General features: G+C 37.5%; 1 protein-coding gene across 1 annotated transcript in view; it reads left to right on the top strand.

Moving 5' to 3' along the window:
• The first annotated feature begins 6,167 nt into the window (after window positions 1-6,167).
• trps1 (trichorhinophalangeal syndrome I) overlaps window positions 6,168-18,598 on the top strand; it is a 197,586-nt gene continuing 185,155 nt past the window's right edge. Inside the window, exons 1-2 of the mRNA XM_055893868.1 lie at window positions 6,168-6,465; window positions 11,812-12,141. Coding sequence (XP_055749843.1) covers window positions 12,129-12,141 — 13 coding nt within the window. The 5' untranslated portion in view covers window positions 6,168-6,465; window positions 11,812-12,128. The remainder of the gene's footprint in view (window positions 6,466-11,811; window positions 12,142-18,598) is intronic.

The following is an 18,598-nucleotide window of genomic DNA, read 5'->3' on the forward strand; positions in this document are numbered from 1 at the left end:
TGAATCCATTATACTGAATTATTTGACATTTCACTGTAACTCTGAGTTGGTGTCTCAAATGGCACCTATTCCCTTTATAGTGCACTACTTTTCACCGAGATCTGGTCAAAAGTAACGCACAATGTAGCGTGCCATTTGGGATATAGCCTGATTCTTATGAGGACTCTACGTAGACTGTTCCACAACCTTTAAAAGGGCCTCAGCCTCGGTTAAAACCAGAGTATTTTGGGAGGATATCAGTTCTCCACGAAATCCTAACCACTAGAACTTCCTGTCTGTGTCTGTCTCTGACCCAGCCTCAGCAGTGGCACTGTTGCGCCAATCTGTGAAAGGCCTTTTGGATCTAAGATCACGTGTTTTCCCTTTTTACCCTTCTGAGTTGGAGAGGACGGTAGCGGGAATGAAGCGTGCCACAAGGGCATCTGCATGTGCCCTCTCTCTCTCTGTAGGGTGTGGAGGGAGTGAGAGAGAGAGAGAGAGAGAGAGAGAGAGAGAGAGAGAGCGAGGACTCAGTGTCCTGTGTCCGCCCTGCTGATGAGATGCTGGCTGTGTTCCTGTCTGTCTGGGCAGTGACTCCACATGGCTGACTTTAGCCTTGGTCTCATTTGATCTTCTCTTCATGAGAGCAGTTCTTCTCAAATTTGAAAAAAAGAACATTGCTGAGTCTTCCTCTTAAACACACAGTGACTCTGTTTGTCTCCGTGATGCCATGAAGGTGAATAACTCAAATCACACTATTTGGGGTTTGGAGAAAAATAAACGGTATAGTTTACGTCTTGAGATGTTGAGGACAAAACGTACTCAGGTATAAAATTGCCTTCATTTGGCCCTCATTTTCAAATGGTTTCCCTCGTGCATTCGGAGTAATGTAGTAATAGCACTTTGAGGAGTTCTTCCAGACAAAAGTTTTCACTTTGTTCTGTAGTTCCACTCAGCGAATTCCATTTGTGGAACTGCATGGATGAAGCAAACATTAAAATTGAAAACTGTCCATTTATGGATCAAATTTGTTCTGCATATACATTTCCACCGCTCGCAGGAAATGCACTTAAAATGTTTAGGTAGTGGATTCATTGAAAATCCTTCCCAGCCATTCTAATATCAATCCAAATACGTCGTCCATTCTTCTTTATTTGTCATTGCGACTGCAGTTTTCGAGGAAAGGCTTGATTTGTTTTATCAGTTCCATTCCTACAATCACTATGTTTACAGTATCATTACAGTTACACTACAGAAAAATCCACTGAAAGTTTCATGTACTGTATGAGTATTTGTGTAAGTATTTGTGCATACCATAGGCCATATCCACCCTGTCCTTGCCAGTTCAGACTTCAGGTTTTGCCATGGAGCCAATTTTCTGTCTCTCACTCAAGTTTCACTCTTAGTAACTGTCTACTTCTTCCTCCATTGGTTGGCCTCTATGGCAACTGTGATGCCTAACAGCTTGTCTCAGAATACCCTTAGTGCTAATGCCCTGTCTCCCAGGCTAATAGGTAGATGGTGTGTGAAAGACAGCCAGCCCCAAGCTCTGATTACGTTTCACTGTCCTCCACATTTCTCTTTGTTGAGAAGCGATGATTGTCCCTAATCCTTCTGTGTAGCCATACCATCCCAACACAAAACGGATGTTGACCCTACCTCCCAAAACAGAACGAAAGTGCTTAAAGAAAGAAAGACAACTAATTTCCAGGTAATCTATCGGTGCATCCGTTTTAAGCCTCAAACCTTAAACAGACAATGATTAACATCACAAGGAAGGCCCGTTCTGCTTAAATGTTACATTCTATTTCGTAACTACGTGAGAATGGACCCTCTGTGGCACACACGCACGCACACACACACACATACACTCACACACACACACAAATACACAGACACACACGCCGTGAGAAAACGGTGATCAATACGTTCAGGCAGTGTTTAGCCATCCAGGTGTCAACCCAGCTCAGGAGGTCTGCTGCTGGTATCCTTCTCTGCCATGTCCTCTCCCCTGGCTGAGATTACAGGGCTTAGCTCTAGTATAATTACATATTACCTTTTGTTCTCCTGCTGTTCTGTTCTGGATTCAGGGCTGAGCTACGATTAGCACTTTCTTTTGTAAAAATCCCCACAAAGGACAACTTTGTCCCAACTGAACAGCATGATGGTTGCATATTTTTTACTCATCTAATTATCCAACTAAATGGTAACAGAAGGCCTGGGGTTTTCAGAAAACGTTTTATGCATTTGAGTGAAAATAGTCAGGTTTGGCTGGCTGGGTTGCAGCGGTGTAAAGTAAAAAAATAAAAAATACTTTGAAGTACTACTTAAGTAGTTTTGGGGGGTATCTGTACTTTACTATACTATTCATATTTTTGACAAATTTTACTTTTACTCCACTACATTCCTAAAGAAAATAATGTACTTTTTACCCCATGCATTTTCCCTGACACCCAAGGTACTCCTTACATCTTGAATGTTTAGCAGGACAGGAAAATGGTCCAATTTACGCACTTATCAAGAGAACATCCCTGGTCATCCCTACTGCCTCTGATCTGGCGGACTCACAAAACACACGTTTTGTTTGTAAATTATGTCTGAGTGTTGGAGCGTGCCCCTGGCTAGCCTTGAATAAAAAATAAAAAAATGTAAATGGTGCTGTCTGGTCTGCTTAATATAAGGAACTTCAAATGATTTATACTTTTCCTTTTACTTTTGATGCTTAAGTATATTTAAAACCAAATACTTTTAGACTTTTACTCAAGTAGTATTTTACTGGGTGACTTTCACTTTTACTTGAATCATTTTCTATGAAGGTATCTTTACTTTGACTCAAGTATGACAATTGGGTACTTTTCCCACCACTGCTGGGTTATGGTTTCAATCGAATAAGGAAGCAAAATAAAAGATGGAGAACACCAATCACACTGCTCTGATATTGAGGGCAAACAAAATCATACCCACAAGCATGCGTAACCATCATGAAACAATGCTTTTCAAACATGAAGTGAGAGTGACAGAATAAGGAAATGGTGAAGGTCCATACTGTACCAGCAAAATATCAGCTGCTTTCTGTCTAATAGTGCAAAGAAGTAAAACAGCTTGAAAACTGAATACTGGTAATAACACACAGTTTGGCCAAAGTTGTAGCAGGTATATGGATCCATACTGGTACAGTGAAGGCTTAAAACTCAGTATTGAAATAGAAGTCAGTAGATATAGGCTGGGTTGTGCCTCTATATATTAGGTCATAGAATCACAGTGAGAGGCTATGAAAAGCTGTTTGGTACAAGGTTACTCACCCATTACCAGTTCTAAATATTACTGCACCAGGATGTCAAGACTCAGTCAGCATGGCCAGATGAACGATAATACTGCAACCATAGAAATAGAATCCATAGAACGGGCCTCCTCATTCAAGTCAACGATGGCATAATGGGTGGATTCTATTTCTATGACCGCAACACTATCAGGCAGGAATAGGTGACAGGGGACTAGCCAAGTATTGCATCGCAGAATCTGTTTGACTCACATAACATAATAACCTAAACTATAAATAGGCAACTGTACAAAATACAGTATCTGTACATACTTTGACATCTATTTGGTTGATGATTGTAACAAATCAGAAATGTCTTGTTTTTCTTATGTCTTGGTCTCTTCAGCACTGTTGTAAAGTAAATGTATAGAATGAAACTGTTAAATGTTATGAGTGTGAGTTCGGTATATGAGACATAATAATATATGGAGGAAGCATGGGGCGACAGGAACATAGTTTTCATTGTCTTTTGACACTAGACCATCTTATTTTTGTATAAAAAAATAAACACATCTAGATGCCTTTTTTCAAAAAATTCCTTCTTCATGAATTTCCACCGCAAAAAAACAACAAAAGCATGAGTGTACATTGAGAACTGACAATAAGTACTGCTTGATATAAAAGGGTCCTCACATCTCATATTCCCTGTCTTAACCGAAGAGGGAAAAAAGAGGGGAATATGGAAAGCCTGTGGAAAGAGTCAGGCAAAGTCTGCTGTGTGATTTCTTCAGTATAACTCGTCCATTGTTTCCTAACCTAGAAAACCCATATTCCACCTTCAATGTGAACAATCGAAACCACGCAATGAGAAGATTGAATTTGAATCCCCTTTTGTAAACACATTGAACCAACTTTGAAAAGAGTTTGCACATAAGTACACACACAGGCAAAGATTCTACACACAAATACCCCACACATTCTCAACAACACATTCTTACACGCACGCACGCACGCACACATACATACATACACACACACTGTGCATGTTACTTTCTTTGGTAAAAGCTCAAAGTTTCAAAATGTGGTTTAAAACCTGATTTTCCCTCAAGACTGCTTGTGTTAAATAAAACTTGAACGATGCCTGGGAGTGTTTTTGCCAGGGACTGCTCACTCTGTGGTGAAACAAAGCAACAGCTTGTAAGGGAAGACTGTTGTGCTTTAAAATTAAATGTATATCTATTCTTTATTTCTTCCCTCAGGCTTACAGTTATATTGGTTCAGAGTGAGTACCTTAACAACAGATGTCATATTTCAACTTGTTTGAAGGAATTAGAGTATAACTTTTTAAGTCCATTTGGGGATTCTGATGCATTGTGCTTTAGTTCTGATCATGTGGATGGTCAATCGTTTGCTAGAGACTATCCTATAAGATATGAATATGCTGTTTGCATTCTCTTTGCCATTTGAGCTACTAACCAAACTCATTTATTTCTTTGATTTTGTTTTTAAACAAGCATATCTCAAAGAGTGAAAGAAACTTAAAAAAAACTTTTATAGAGTGTGTTGGTAAATGTATTTATAACATAATTATTATTATCATTAGTAGTAGTATTATTATCGTTATTATTATTATTATTATTGTTATTATTCACATATCATTTATCTCAAAACGTCCCTTATGTCTTTCATCAGCAACTTCATTTTCAATTTGCAACTTAGTATGCATTCCAGTTTTGTATTTACAATCTATAAACAAAGTGAACTTTATGCATGTCTAAATTACGTTAATTCTTTGTTAACAAATGTGCTCTATGATATTTTTCACTGAGAGGAAAAGTGTAAAAAAGTGAATTTCAGTGTAATAAAGTGCATTTCACATCTGTAGTATACATTTAGACAGATCTCCCACCTTTACACTGTTTTGTATCTCCTTTTTAATAAAGCATTACTTATGATCTATTATTAAGCTGCTAGAGATGCTGGAGTCCTCAGGTTAGGATGGCATTTATGGTGATATGAAAACCCTGTCTACTGGAACAAACTAGATTGATTGATCATGAGTTTTTAATGAAGAGGCAATAATGGGAGTATTTTCATATTTCTTCAAGTGTGGCTTTTTGTGTGCATGTAGAAGCTTACGCAACATGCTAGAGATACTTTTTCTATGAAGAAAAAGTAAAAATGTTATCCCCTTAAACCCCGGTAGAATATAAACTCTTCACTTATAATAGTGCTAACATTATGAGAATGGAAGGTGCAATATAGAGCAGCCAGTAGGATCTTTTTGATCCTACTTTTAAAAGAAATGGTGAATAAAACTTAATAGAATAGATTAACTCAGCACAACCTAATATTATCCCTGACATCAGTAAGGCCATTGCGAGATTAAAGGATCAAATCAATTGTGTTATCATAGTGTATAAATCTTAATTTCAGTCTGGAAAAATGTATATCATCTACGCTTAGTCTTGGACATTTCAATAACCACAGTCTTGTGATTTGTTGGAATTGTGATGATTTCTCGACTAAAGAAAATAATGTCTATCATACACAGAATAGTAAAGTTGTGCAACTTTATGTCATGATTTCCAACTTTCATAGCAATAAAATATACCCATAACATAATTCAGAAATACCTAGGTCTAATGAACATAATATTTTGTATTAGAGCAGATTTTCGGTTAAACATACGTATATTCACTCTAAATCGACATTAAGCCAACCATATATCAATATAGGGATCATATACGATTAATATTAGGCCATTTCAAATATTAAGATGAAGTGGATAAACTGTTCACTTGTTATTATTGCGTTATAGCTTGGTAGTGAGGATCAGGGATGCATCTGTCCCTTTAAGAACGACCGGTCTGGGGTGGCGCTTTCCTCCGCAAGGGCTTCTTGATATTAATAGTGTTGGTGTCTTGAAACTGACGTAATGCTTGGAGTCTGAGGTCCTGTCAAGCGATAACATTTCTGATAAAGAACTGGGATCACTGCAAACTAACCCTCCTTTTCCATCCAGACTCGGGCGTTTTAAATATTATACACAGTCACCCTGATTCCACGTGCACAGACGAGATTCGAAATATTATATCCCCTCTAACAAAAAAGAAATAGTAGGCTACCCCGAGATCAACAAACAAACAGCACAAAGACGGTTCATGGTTTACGCCAAAGCTCCACCATCTTTCAGACTGCAAAGACTATTGCAATTTAATCAACAGGTAAGGACAAAGCGAACCAATGCACGTTACGAGTACGGAGGCGAACAATGTGAAATTACAGTAGTTCCAGAATGCGGATCGCTTTTAGAGAATGTTATGTAATAACTAAGGGATTTCGTGAATCAGTAGTGAGCTACTTTGCTGTAAAAAAAAACCCCAGCAGGGCTTCTCGGATTTCACATGGCATGTAGGTTTTGTTGGGTCAAACGCGTGAGAAATTGAAATGGGCTACTTGGTAGAAGCAGTAGCCGTAATAGAGGGTGTAAATATTGAGACACGGGAGAATAACATGAGTTCCGATCAGTAGGTTTGTGGCTTACTTTTCCCTTCCAATTTCATTTATTAATTAGATTTCAGATGTTGTATCATTCTTGTAAAGGCGCGACGCATTCTGGATAGGTGTTGGAGACAGATAGTTATGGACTTGAGAATATCGATATATATATCACACAAACACACTAATAAGACGAGGATTTTATTTGGCGCATCGCGTATTTCTGTTTTCATTGTTCGTATTTGAGAGCATGGTAGAGAGTATGTTAAGTTACAGTGTATTTTTTTCGGCTTCTGAAACTTTGTATATATTTTGAAGTGTATTTTGATGTTTAATGATTCATTCATGTCGAGAACTGAGTTAAGTTTCCCACTCAACTTTCCGTTAACGGTAATGTTCCTCAAAGATAAGAAAATGCGTAGGCATGGCAACACACTTGGGTCAGAAGAATATTTCAACTAATTAGAATAAAATGCACATCCAAAAGATTTCACCAGTAGCCTATTTTCTAAACGTTCCACATGTTATTCATAACCTTCGAAGTTCTAAGTTTTGGTTTTTAGAATGTTCAAGTCATCTACTAACTTTGTTACAAAACAAGAAATGTAACAACGTGCTTGTAACTTTATCAATGACCAATCACTTGTTAATTCCTCCTAAAAAAAGTGAGTCATTTCTCAAAACTCTTAAATATATTTTCCATTTCAGGGGATTAGGCTACATCTCAAAGGAGATGACACAGAGGTGCAGTGTGTGTGTGTGTCTGTGGAAATTCAGAAAGTTTAGAGCAGCATGACTGGGCATCTTGATGAAGCAGTTCACTTTTGCAGAAACTCAGCATAGCTTTTCATTATGTTTTGCTACAAGTGTTATAAAGATAATATAATTCTGCCTTATTACTTATACCTGCCCCATTACTTTTATGAGGAGGTGAGATATTTTGGTCAGCTACTCCTCTACTCTTGGTGCAAAGGGCTACTTTCAGAGGCATGTACAACTTTGTTACTGGTAGTGTAAAACAGTTACATATTCTCAGTGTGTATGCTTGATAGTTACATTATAACCATGTACATAGTAGCAAATAACCCCCTAAAGGTATTGACTTTTTCAAAAGCATAACGTTTAACATTTAGACAATGTTTCTGTCGATCTAAACGGACTATTTTTCAGTTGGTAAGATCTAAGATCATCTATGAGCACAACTCTAAATCACCCGATTTTCAACTTCACTTAGGCTCTTGTTTGTAGTTACATTGTTATGACACAAAATTCCCCTGTTGGTTCCAGTAGAGGACTCATACTCTTTCCTGTAAACTGTGAAACCAACCTTCCTACACGCCAACATGGGTCTGGAAATGATACACCTTCTGTCTATGAAAGCCCTCTTTCTTGTCAGTGAAAGTTTGTTAATGATGTGGCCAAAGCAAATAAATGCTTTTCATCATTCAGAGGGGAGAAAGGTTAAGCTGAAACATAGTCTCAACAACAGTCTGTGTTTAACAATAGTTTAGTTATTTGGACACCTGTATGTCTTATAGACAAATTATTTCTGCCTTAATAGTGTTAACACACACATGCATACATAGTATTTATTATAAATAATATGCATCAAAACATCTGGTTGCAAAAATCCACTTCTAAAAGTAGACTTTGTCCTCACTGTAGCCTTGTATGTATTAAATCTGATATGTGAAGCCCTTGGTAAACCGTTAATTAATTAGGTTTACACTGTACAATGTTTTGTCACACAATCCATTGATGTAAGCAGCCACTCTAGCCTAATTTTCTAAGAAGATTTTACTTTTGCTTTTATTAGAGGATTATGGAAAATAAAATTACTTATCATGAGTATTCTGTGGTACTCTATACAGGGAGTGTTTCTTTCAAAAGTGAAAGAAAGATCCACATGGTTAGTTTGATAAGAGCTGTTTGAAGTGACTGCTGAATTGTGCTAGGTATATTTGAAATGTAAATGGGTTCCCATCTGTGAGTTCTTTGGAGGGGGGTATGCAATAGATCAACTCTTGTATAGTTAGGAACTTTACGGCTGACAGATGAATTTGGGTCTCGTTGGTATGAGAAAGCAACAGTGGGGGGTTTGCATTTGTTATACATGGCTTTAGAGTTTTCACAACTACTTTTAGGGAGATTTTTTCGCATCGCTGTGAGGCCAGCCTTTCACTTCGCGGTGTATCTTTGTACCAGATTCACCACGTAGGTGCTGCTTAATAATTCATTATTAATGAAAATAAAATATTTTGAGGCCTCATGACATAAAAAAAAAGTTACATATAATATAGAAACGGGTAATGTCTTGAATCGTAAAGGACATGAGAAACCAAGAGCAGATAAAAACGGCGCATGGCTCCTTGTAAAATTGTAGACATCAAAGATGATCATGTAATATGACACGCAGGCTACTACAGAAATGAGGTACAATTGTGATACATTAAGGTTTAGATTTGTTTGGTCGACCCAGACATCCTTCATTGCCATTCAGCAATGTTTCAGCTTTTTCTGGAGGCAGTTGTATGTCAATGAAAACATTTTGAAACTGAAAATCCGACATACTGTATGACATCTGTATAGTCATTTTTGACCCTGGAACAGGTTGTGTAGGTTACTCCCCTCATGTCCATGCACTTAAATAGACAAAGGTAGCTTAGATTTACCATGAATAAAGGCCTACTCACATGTATGTTCTCACGTTGGTGTCTATGGAACACTATGGCCTGTCTCTTTAACCGAAAAGTGCCAAGTGTACATTTTGTTAGAATTTCGAAACCCTTAAAATAAAGCTTATTTGTTTGAGAATTAGAACCACTTACTTGTGTTAGAAAAGGTTCATAAAATAAAAAGTGTTACTGCTTGACAGACAGTGGCTCTTTGCATTTACATTTCAAATATACCTAGCACAACTCTTTGCAATCATTACTAATTTAGTGTGTTTAAGCAAAACATATGTTGGTGCTTTTAGGGTTAAAAACATTTTAATGCTTTTGCAAATGGCTAGACACCTTCCCTGGTGGTTTGATACATGCAACCAGGAGAGGCAGGAAACTTTCGATTTTCTTAAACCATTTGACGTAATTCTAAAGTTTACTTAGAGAGGACAGACAGTAAATGGTAGCCTTAAAAACTTTTAATAGCACCTTAGATTCACCCTGGTAAGCAAATAGTTTGTTTTCCAGATTTGTGGGAAAATGGAACCAGGGTAGGAGTATGTATAAGCAATAGTTGTTGATACAGCTACTTTTTCTCTTTTTATTTGTTTTAAAAAGTCCTTCTCACTGTCAGTTGCTGATGCAAGACGTGACAGTTCATGTTTTTCACACAACCGTTGTATTTAACAGATCTTTTTCTCTCAAAATTCCATATATTCTGAACAACAACCTCTTAAAAGACTAGAAAGTAGGCTTTGTTCTATAGGCTAATAGGGCTCTGCGACATGTTCACCTGTTAACGCAAGTCAGTACTTTAACTACAAATAAAGGTTTCCCCAATGGAAAAGCTCCGCAATGTGTCCCCTCCAGCCATGTGGATGGGGGTGGCTTGTACTTACCTGGCTACACCTCCACATGGCTCTGGCCAACTGACATTTCTTCTCCACCATGAGTCTGGATTTGCCCCCCTCCCAGACGATTTCTGTGAGGGAATCAACTAATTATCTAGCTTTGATCATTTGAATCAGCTGTGTAGTATTAGGGCAAAAACCAAAACGTGCACCCCTTGGGGTCCTGAGGTCCCTGTTTGTGGAAATGCAGGGTTAAGGTTAGGGTGAGGGTTAGGTAAGGGTTATGGTTAAGGTTAGGGTAAGGGTAGGAGTTAAGGTTAGGGTTTAGGGGTAGGGATGTCCCAAGGATCCCGGATAGCACTAACCAAATTTGAAGTCACACAAACGACTTCTAGGATGGCAGTTTCCGACTGAATTTATGTAGTGATCGATAGAGCAGCGGAATTAAATTCAGGGTGAGTCGTCAGGCAAGGCTTGCACTGGGCTCTGTATGCAGCAGTGGCTTGAGGTGTGGTTTACAAGGTGTAATGATGTAGGACTAGACACTTGCTGTTGCATATTTGGGATAAATCAAGAGTCCTGCTATCTGTGTCGGGTAGACATTTTGTGTAGGTTTAGGTCAGGAATTTCCCTTTATTTGCCCTAGCCACACAAGTACCCTACCCTCTGTTCTATACCATACTTATAAAGAGAGTGTGTGTGTGTCTATTTACTGTATTTTAGGATTTCCATAGTGCACTTTGGGGATAGCCAGTATATACATTCCCTACCCATCACCAAGAGACAGATATACCCATTGATTAGGAAAAGAGTTTGCTAAAAACGTGGTCCGTTCCCTCTCCTCTCTGGAACACTGACGAGTCAGTTTTGCCTCTCAGTTTATGATGTGTTAGCTCGTTTCTAAGTGTCTGTCTATCAGTGTGTGTTCTTTCTTTCCTCCATTATTTTTCAGTGTTTTTCCTTCTCTCATTGTGGTTTAGTGTTCCTCTCTGCGTCTGTGTGGTCTAGGCCGGCTGTAGTGGGCACAGCATAGGCCATTACATTGTCTCAGACAGGTTGGGCAGGATGACTCGTCAAGAAGAAGGGGGAAAATAGTGTTCCCCCGATAATGTTTGTTTTCCTGTTTCCAATTTGGATTGCCAGAGGGCCTGTCGTACCGTTAGAGCTCCTATTCATTCATGAGTCCGACAGACCGGCAGTTTGATGATGCCTGCTGCTTGCTGCTAACACGGCACAGGACTGACTCTGATTTGTAATGACCACGTCGTTAATTGTGTTTTTACTGATCATTGTTCTTTCTCTCGAAATCACATGGAATGCAAGATGTCGGTCTGTATGGTCTTCCTAACTTTTATAACTTTTTAACTCGTTCCAGCTTCCAAGCTTTAAAAAATATATACTACTTTTGAGGTCTACTTGCATGTTTGATGTGCATTTGTGGGATACGTTTTTAGATACATGTAGGCTTTAAAGAACATATGGTGTTGATTTAGCTTTTTTGTGCTTCCTTGATTTTTACGTGATTTTTCTTTCTGTTTTGAACGGTGTGTGATTGCAGAGAGAGAAGCATTGTGACTCGTGCTGCGGTGGAACCCAGGACTGCTATTACCTGTAATCTCCTCTGAAGACACAGGTGGGAGAAGAGAACAACCTTTAAGAAATCTGAGAAAGACCCTGCCAACAACAACAACAACAACAACAATAATAACAACAACAACAGCAAGACCAAAGAAAAGACAATGGAATAAATGCATCTCCGGCATGGACGTGGAATAAAGGATACCTCAGTCAAGAACCAGGGCAAGGACTCTGGATGTTGTTTCTACTCTGATATCTGGCTCCCTGTGGAATCTGTGCTGATAATGCGCTAACCCAATGCTCGGCAGAGGTATGTATGCTCTCTATTCTTCTATGTCCTGCTATCTGTGACTTGAATAATACATTGATTAGGCTTAGAAATATTGTGAATGGTGTTTTATTTTTTACGTAACTTGAAATCGTGGCAAGTCAGTGGAGGCCCAAAGTGAATGGGCCCAAAATGGTTAGGATTGTGATGTTGTATTTCTATAATTTCGGAAACCAAGTCCCAGGCGGGTTTTTCAAAATATGTTTTATAGTACTGTAGCATGATCCTCGTTGTAGTGGAGTTGTATTGTTCGGCATTTTATTTTAAACAGTTTTATGTTCTTAGCTTTGGTATATTCCAGCATTTTGATCTGGTGTTTAAGTCACTACCATCTGTATTATTTTAGCTTATGTGGAATGTTGTCTATATGGACTTAATGTTGTCTATATTGACTTCATGTTGTCTGTATATTGACTTCATATTGTCTATATATTGACCTAATGTTGTCTATATTGACTTAATGTTGTCTATATTGACTTCATGTTGTCTATATTGACTTCATGTTGTCTATATATTGACTTCATGTTGTCTATATTGACTTAATGTTGTCTATATTGACTTCATGTTGTCTATATATTGACTTCATGTTGTCTATATATTGACTTCATATTGTCTATATATTGACCTAATGTTGTCTATATTGACTTCATGTTGTCTATATTGACTTCATGTTGTCTATATATTGACTTCATGTTGTCTATATTGACTTAATTTTGTCTATATTGACTTCATGTTGTCTATATTGACTTCATGTTGTCTATATTGACTTAATTTTGTCTATATATTGACTTAATGTTGTCTATATATTGACTTCATGTTGTCTATATATTGACTTCATGTTGTCTATATATTGACTTCATGTTGTCTATATTGACTTAATGTTGTCTATATTGACTTCATATTGTCTATATTAACTTAATGTTGTCTATATATTGACTCAATGTTGTCTATATATTGACTCAATGTTGTCTATATATTGACTCAATGTTGTCTATATATTGACTCAATGTTGTCTATATATTGACTCAATGTTGTCTATATATTGACTTCATGTTGTCTATATTGACTTCATGTTGTCTATATATTGACTTCATATTGTCTATATATTGACTTCATGTTGTCTATATATTGACTTCATGTTGTCTATATATTGACTTCATGTTGTCTATATATTGACTTCATGTTGTCTATATATTGACTTCATGTTGTCTATATATTGACTTCATGTTGTCTATATATTGACTTCATGTTGTCTATATATTGACTTAATGTTGTCTATATATTGACTTAATGTTGTCTATATATTGACTTAATGTTGTCTATATATTAACTTAATGTTGTCTATATGGACTTAATGTTGTCTATATATTGAGTTCATGTTGTCTATATATTGACTTCATGTTGTCTATATATTGACTTCATGTTGTCTATATTGACTTAATGTTGTCTATATTAACTTAATGTTGTCTATATGGACTTAATTAATGTTGTCTATATATTGACTTCATGTTGTCTATATATTGACTTCATGTTGTCTATATATTGACTTCATATTGTCTATATATTGACTCAATGTTGTCTATATATTGACTTAATGTTGTCTATATATTGACTTCATGTTGTCTATATTGACTTAATGTTGTCTATATATTGACTTAATGTTGTCTATATATTGACTTAATGTTGTCTATATATTGACTTAATGTTGTCTATATATTGACTTAATGTTGTCTATATATTGACTTAATGTTGTCTATATATTGACTTCATGTTGTCTATATATTGACTTCATGTTGTCTATATTGACTTAATGTTGTCTATATATTGACTTAATGTTGTCTATATATTGACTTCATGTTGTCTATATATTGACTTCATGTTGTCTATATATTGACTTCATGTTGTCTATATATTGACTTCATGTTGTCTATATATTGACTTCATGTTGTCTATATATTGACTTCATGTTGTCTATATTGACTTCATGTTGTCTATCACTGTTTTTTTCCCTGGGCCACACACATGCTCATGGTTCCCCAGTCGTCTAACATTCTCCGTTCACTCTGCTCTTGTCTATATGGTTCAACTAATCGTTTTTCATCTTATTGTTTGTATCGTCATGATCTCATCCTTTACAAAATGTTCCAGGAGGTTGTTGCTACAGTATAAAGTAGGTTTCTACAGTGTTGTTATAGCTTACTCATACCTAACATGTATTCATACTAAGAAACAAAGTTCAGGTTATTTTGCAGGGTAGGTTGGAGAAAGTTACTGGCAGTACATATAGATAACAGCATTTCAGGGTATTGACTGATGAAACATGAATCCTGCTTTGCCTTTGCTGTGAACCTGCAGAGGAATAATTAATTATGGAGATGAGCCTAATTAGTGGGTGAACCAACACCTGTCATTTTTCTAAACAGCTCAATTTGTCTTCCATTCAACAGTGTGTCCTTGTGCCTGTCATTAGCCAATACTTGCACCTTATCACTCCTGATAAGTATTCTACAGTATTGCAACATTAACATTATTTAAGAATTACAGTCTTTGGTTTTAATCGCAAGAAGAATTCAGCCATTTAGGCTGTTTATTTCCAAATCAAGTATTATGTTATTTTCTGTGCGTTGCACTATTGTACTTTAGTCTTCAGAGTAATAATGCTAAAGCGACGAGCGTAGAAATGAAATAATCTCATTATGTTTGGAAAGTGAACACATAGTTGAGGGTTTGGACTTCTGGACAGTGGTTGAACTCAAATGCTGTATCTCAAAAAGTGTGCCATGATAGAACATTCTCTCTTTGTCTGGATAGGCATGTTAAACACTTGATAATGAGCAGCTATTACGAGACATTTTCTTTGTTAACGCTGCACAAAGGTTTTCTCATGACGGTCTTGCTATTTCAGCAGATTTGTATAATGTTTAACATATGCTATCTTTTCCATCCAGACTACTCAAAACTGAACATGTCTCTGTACTTAAGAAACACCATTACCTCTGTTACAGGAGCTAGTGTTATAATGCTCTTAGCTCAAAGATTTCACTTGGTACTGGGAGGTAGGGAGTGTGTTTCATAGAGACAGCTGAGCTATTGTTAACAACCGACATACATTCATTTGATCCATGTATTTCACATTTCATTCTCATACTAAACTCAGCCATAGAAAACATAGCCCCAAAGAAAACAATTACAATGTCGCCTATTTGAAATACTTATTTCAATTTTAATTTACACCAACTATACAAGCCCATCCTGCTCTTACCGTGGTAACTGTTTGTATAAAGTGAGGGGCTTGTAGCTCATTTAGTAGAGTATTACGCTTGCAATGCCAGCATAGTGGGTTCGATTCCCTGGACCATCCGCAAAATGAATGCACTGTAAGTCGCTTAGGATAAAGGCATCTGCTAAATGTCTTCAGTTATATTATTATAATATTGCATCTAGATGTACTTCTAATTTACGTGAGCTAAATGTCTTCAGTTATATTATTATAATATTGCATCTAGATGTACTTCTAATTTACGTGAGCTAAATGTCTTCAGTTATATTATTATAATATTGCATCTAGATGTACTTCTAATTTACGTGAGCTAAATGTGGGACATCAGGTGTGGGCGAGGTGGATAGAGGATGTTGTTTGACATGTCATATGAGCCCATTCAGAGTGCTGAGTGTGAAGCCATCATCCAGATCAATGTCTGTGCTGAGACCTGTTACTTTTTAAATATACAAGTCCAGGTAGTGATATGTTTTAGTAGGCTAATCATTATTTATTTTTTGTGGGTAGATCAGCTTTAATATTGCATAGATTGTAGCTTCCAGCAATGTAATTGTCAGCATAATTTGCAATTCCCCATATATTTATTTTGTAAATATATATATTAATTAGGCTAATCATTATAATATATCAAATATATCAATATATCAAATATTCCATTTAGCAGACACTGTTATCCAAGGCGACCTACAGTCATGTTTGTATACATTTGAAGTATTATATGATATTAATGTGATATTAATGACACAAATATTGACTGAAGTTCTAACACACAGGCGATTTTACAGGACCAATAGTGTGAATACCCAAACACACAAATTTTATTCGGAGCTATTCTGAACTCACACGGACAAAAGTTTCACATAAAGAAGATATGGCCTTAACTTGAAAAATTAGCTGTTGTTTTAACTAATTCACCCCTTTTCTGATAACAGTTTTGTTGGAGGTAAGCAAAAATATTAGGCTCATTAAATGCAGCCTTGATTTTTGTAATCCTTGTGAATTATATTAGGAAATAGGTGAGTCGTCAGCGCAATGCTTCTGTAGGAACAAGCCTCAGTGATATATGGTGTGCCAACATGTTTGAAGGACGCGCTGTGCCAAATGATTCTATAAGTGCTTATTTAAAAGTCTAAAGACGAGAACATTTTTCATGGTTTTCCGGTGTCTGTATAAATATTTCTTGTTGGCTTGGTTCTGCTGTTGCTACTCTATGGCACAGCGGGCCGGGTTTTTTCAGGCCATGTCAGCCAGTTACTGTAGCTCTCTCATGTCCACAGCTTTCTCTTTAACCTAAAGTATATGGTGCCCCATTTCAGTCCTTTTGTCCTTCAAGTAATTTATTTCTATTTTTTAAACCCTTAAATTCTTGTTAGGTATAGTCTTTTTTCTACACAGTGCAAGGTAACTGAGCTCTGGATGTCCATTGCTCTTTGTTCGAGGCGTACAGTCTTCTTGACCGCTTCTTATTTCCCAGAACAGGATGGAAATCATACATGTGTAACTTGGAACATGTAGTGCATCGAAAAGATGCTTATCATTACGCAGAGCAAGATAATGATCTCTTTGATTGCTGAGTGGAATTGAAACTCTGGTCGGTCGTCTTTTTCACTCTGTCACTTTGCAGCGGTGTTTAACATTACCAAGTGAGGTAATTATGATCAGCAAGAACACTGACTTGTACCCCACATGAGGTTGTGGTTGAAATGAGGTCTTCTGAAAGAAAAGTGCCATTAGAGTTCTAGAAGGGTGGCGTGAACCTGCTCATTAAGGAAGGAAAATTTGAACGTTGGTGGCTGATTACGCCGTCATCTACCCCTCATTCCTCTGCAAGTTATTGCAATAACCCTGAACCCCGCTGAACTAATCTAATTAGTTTGAGAACAAGAAATTATCCTGGATCATTTGCAGAATGCTAGACAAAGGAGCGATTCATTCTCTTGTGGCGTTAAAAAAGAAATGGTTAAGTGCAGGCCTGCCTGTTGTTTTTAGTGGATTATTTCCGCAAGGCCTGCACCATATGGTGGTGGAAAAAAAGGCCCCAAAAGGGGCAAAGAAAAAGGGGGACGGGCGCTACAATGAAGCTGCAAAAACAAAGCGTCTTGAGTCAAAACCCATTAAATTAAAGGGTAATGTCAAATGCACCACACACTCAGAGGTTGATTATTTTAAAAGCCAAACTGCATTAATCAACCTCTTTATCATCATCTGTGGCAGCTTGAACAATGTTTTTTCTTTGCCCTTTTTTTGCATCTAATTGCAGATACAAAAAAAACGGACAAAATGGTACCGACCACACTGTTCACACATATGAGTCGTCTGGTCAGGATCAGCCCAGGAACAATATTGAGCCGCTAGTCCAGAACTCCAGACTGTACATTGTTGAGTAATTCTACGTTGCCAGGCTATTGGTTGGGCTCCATTTCAGGTTGCCAGGGGACAGAGATTGCATTCCTTCCTTGTCCATAACTACCCAGGATCCTCCAGGATCAGACCACCAAGGTGTGCCACCCTCATTGGCCACTACTGGGGTGTCTTGCGGCCAGTAGTAGCCCGATGGGAAAATTTGACTTGTTAAATACTGACCTGGGGCAGATGAATTTACATGCGTCCCAACCCAAGGCTAGTCTTTTCACTTGCCAAAGTAATTAAGAACCGTGAACGCTCTCTTTCCTGATGGGGTTGCTTTCCCAAACACTCCAAATAATCCACCCTCACCCCCTCCTCTCCACAGAAAGGCCAATTCACAAATGTAGGTGTTGCTACAACATCGGGGAAGACGAGCATTACGTTTGACTATAGCCTACCTGGTTGAAAAGCCTTCTTTCTTTTGCTAATTGAAGGTTTAGAGGATAGAAGCTATTCTGAGTATGCTAGGGCAGTCCACTGTATGTCTGTGGCTGCTAAACTCAGAAGCAGTCTGAGTCCTCTCCCTTTACGTTAGTGGTTATTATCCAGCAGAGGAGTGTGTATCAGTCTGGAGTCTGAACTCTCCATTGTCGCTGTTTTCTCAGTGTGTTGTATCACTGTTACTGTCCTTGACAATGGGCCTTAGCTGTATTTAAGAGCATTGTAGAAGTCACAGGGAAGTCTCACAGACTGATGTATACCAGAACCACATTAAAGTAGAACTGACACCGTTTGAACTACTTTGCAGAAATG

This window comes from Salvelinus fontinalis, chromosome 32 (assembly GCF_029448725.1).
Source record: "Salvelinus fontinalis isolate EN_2023a chromosome 32, ASM2944872v1, whole genome shotgun sequence".
NCBI classification, from domain to species: Eukaryota; Metazoa; Chordata; class Actinopteri; order Salmoniformes; family Salmonidae; genus Salvelinus; species Salvelinus fontinalis.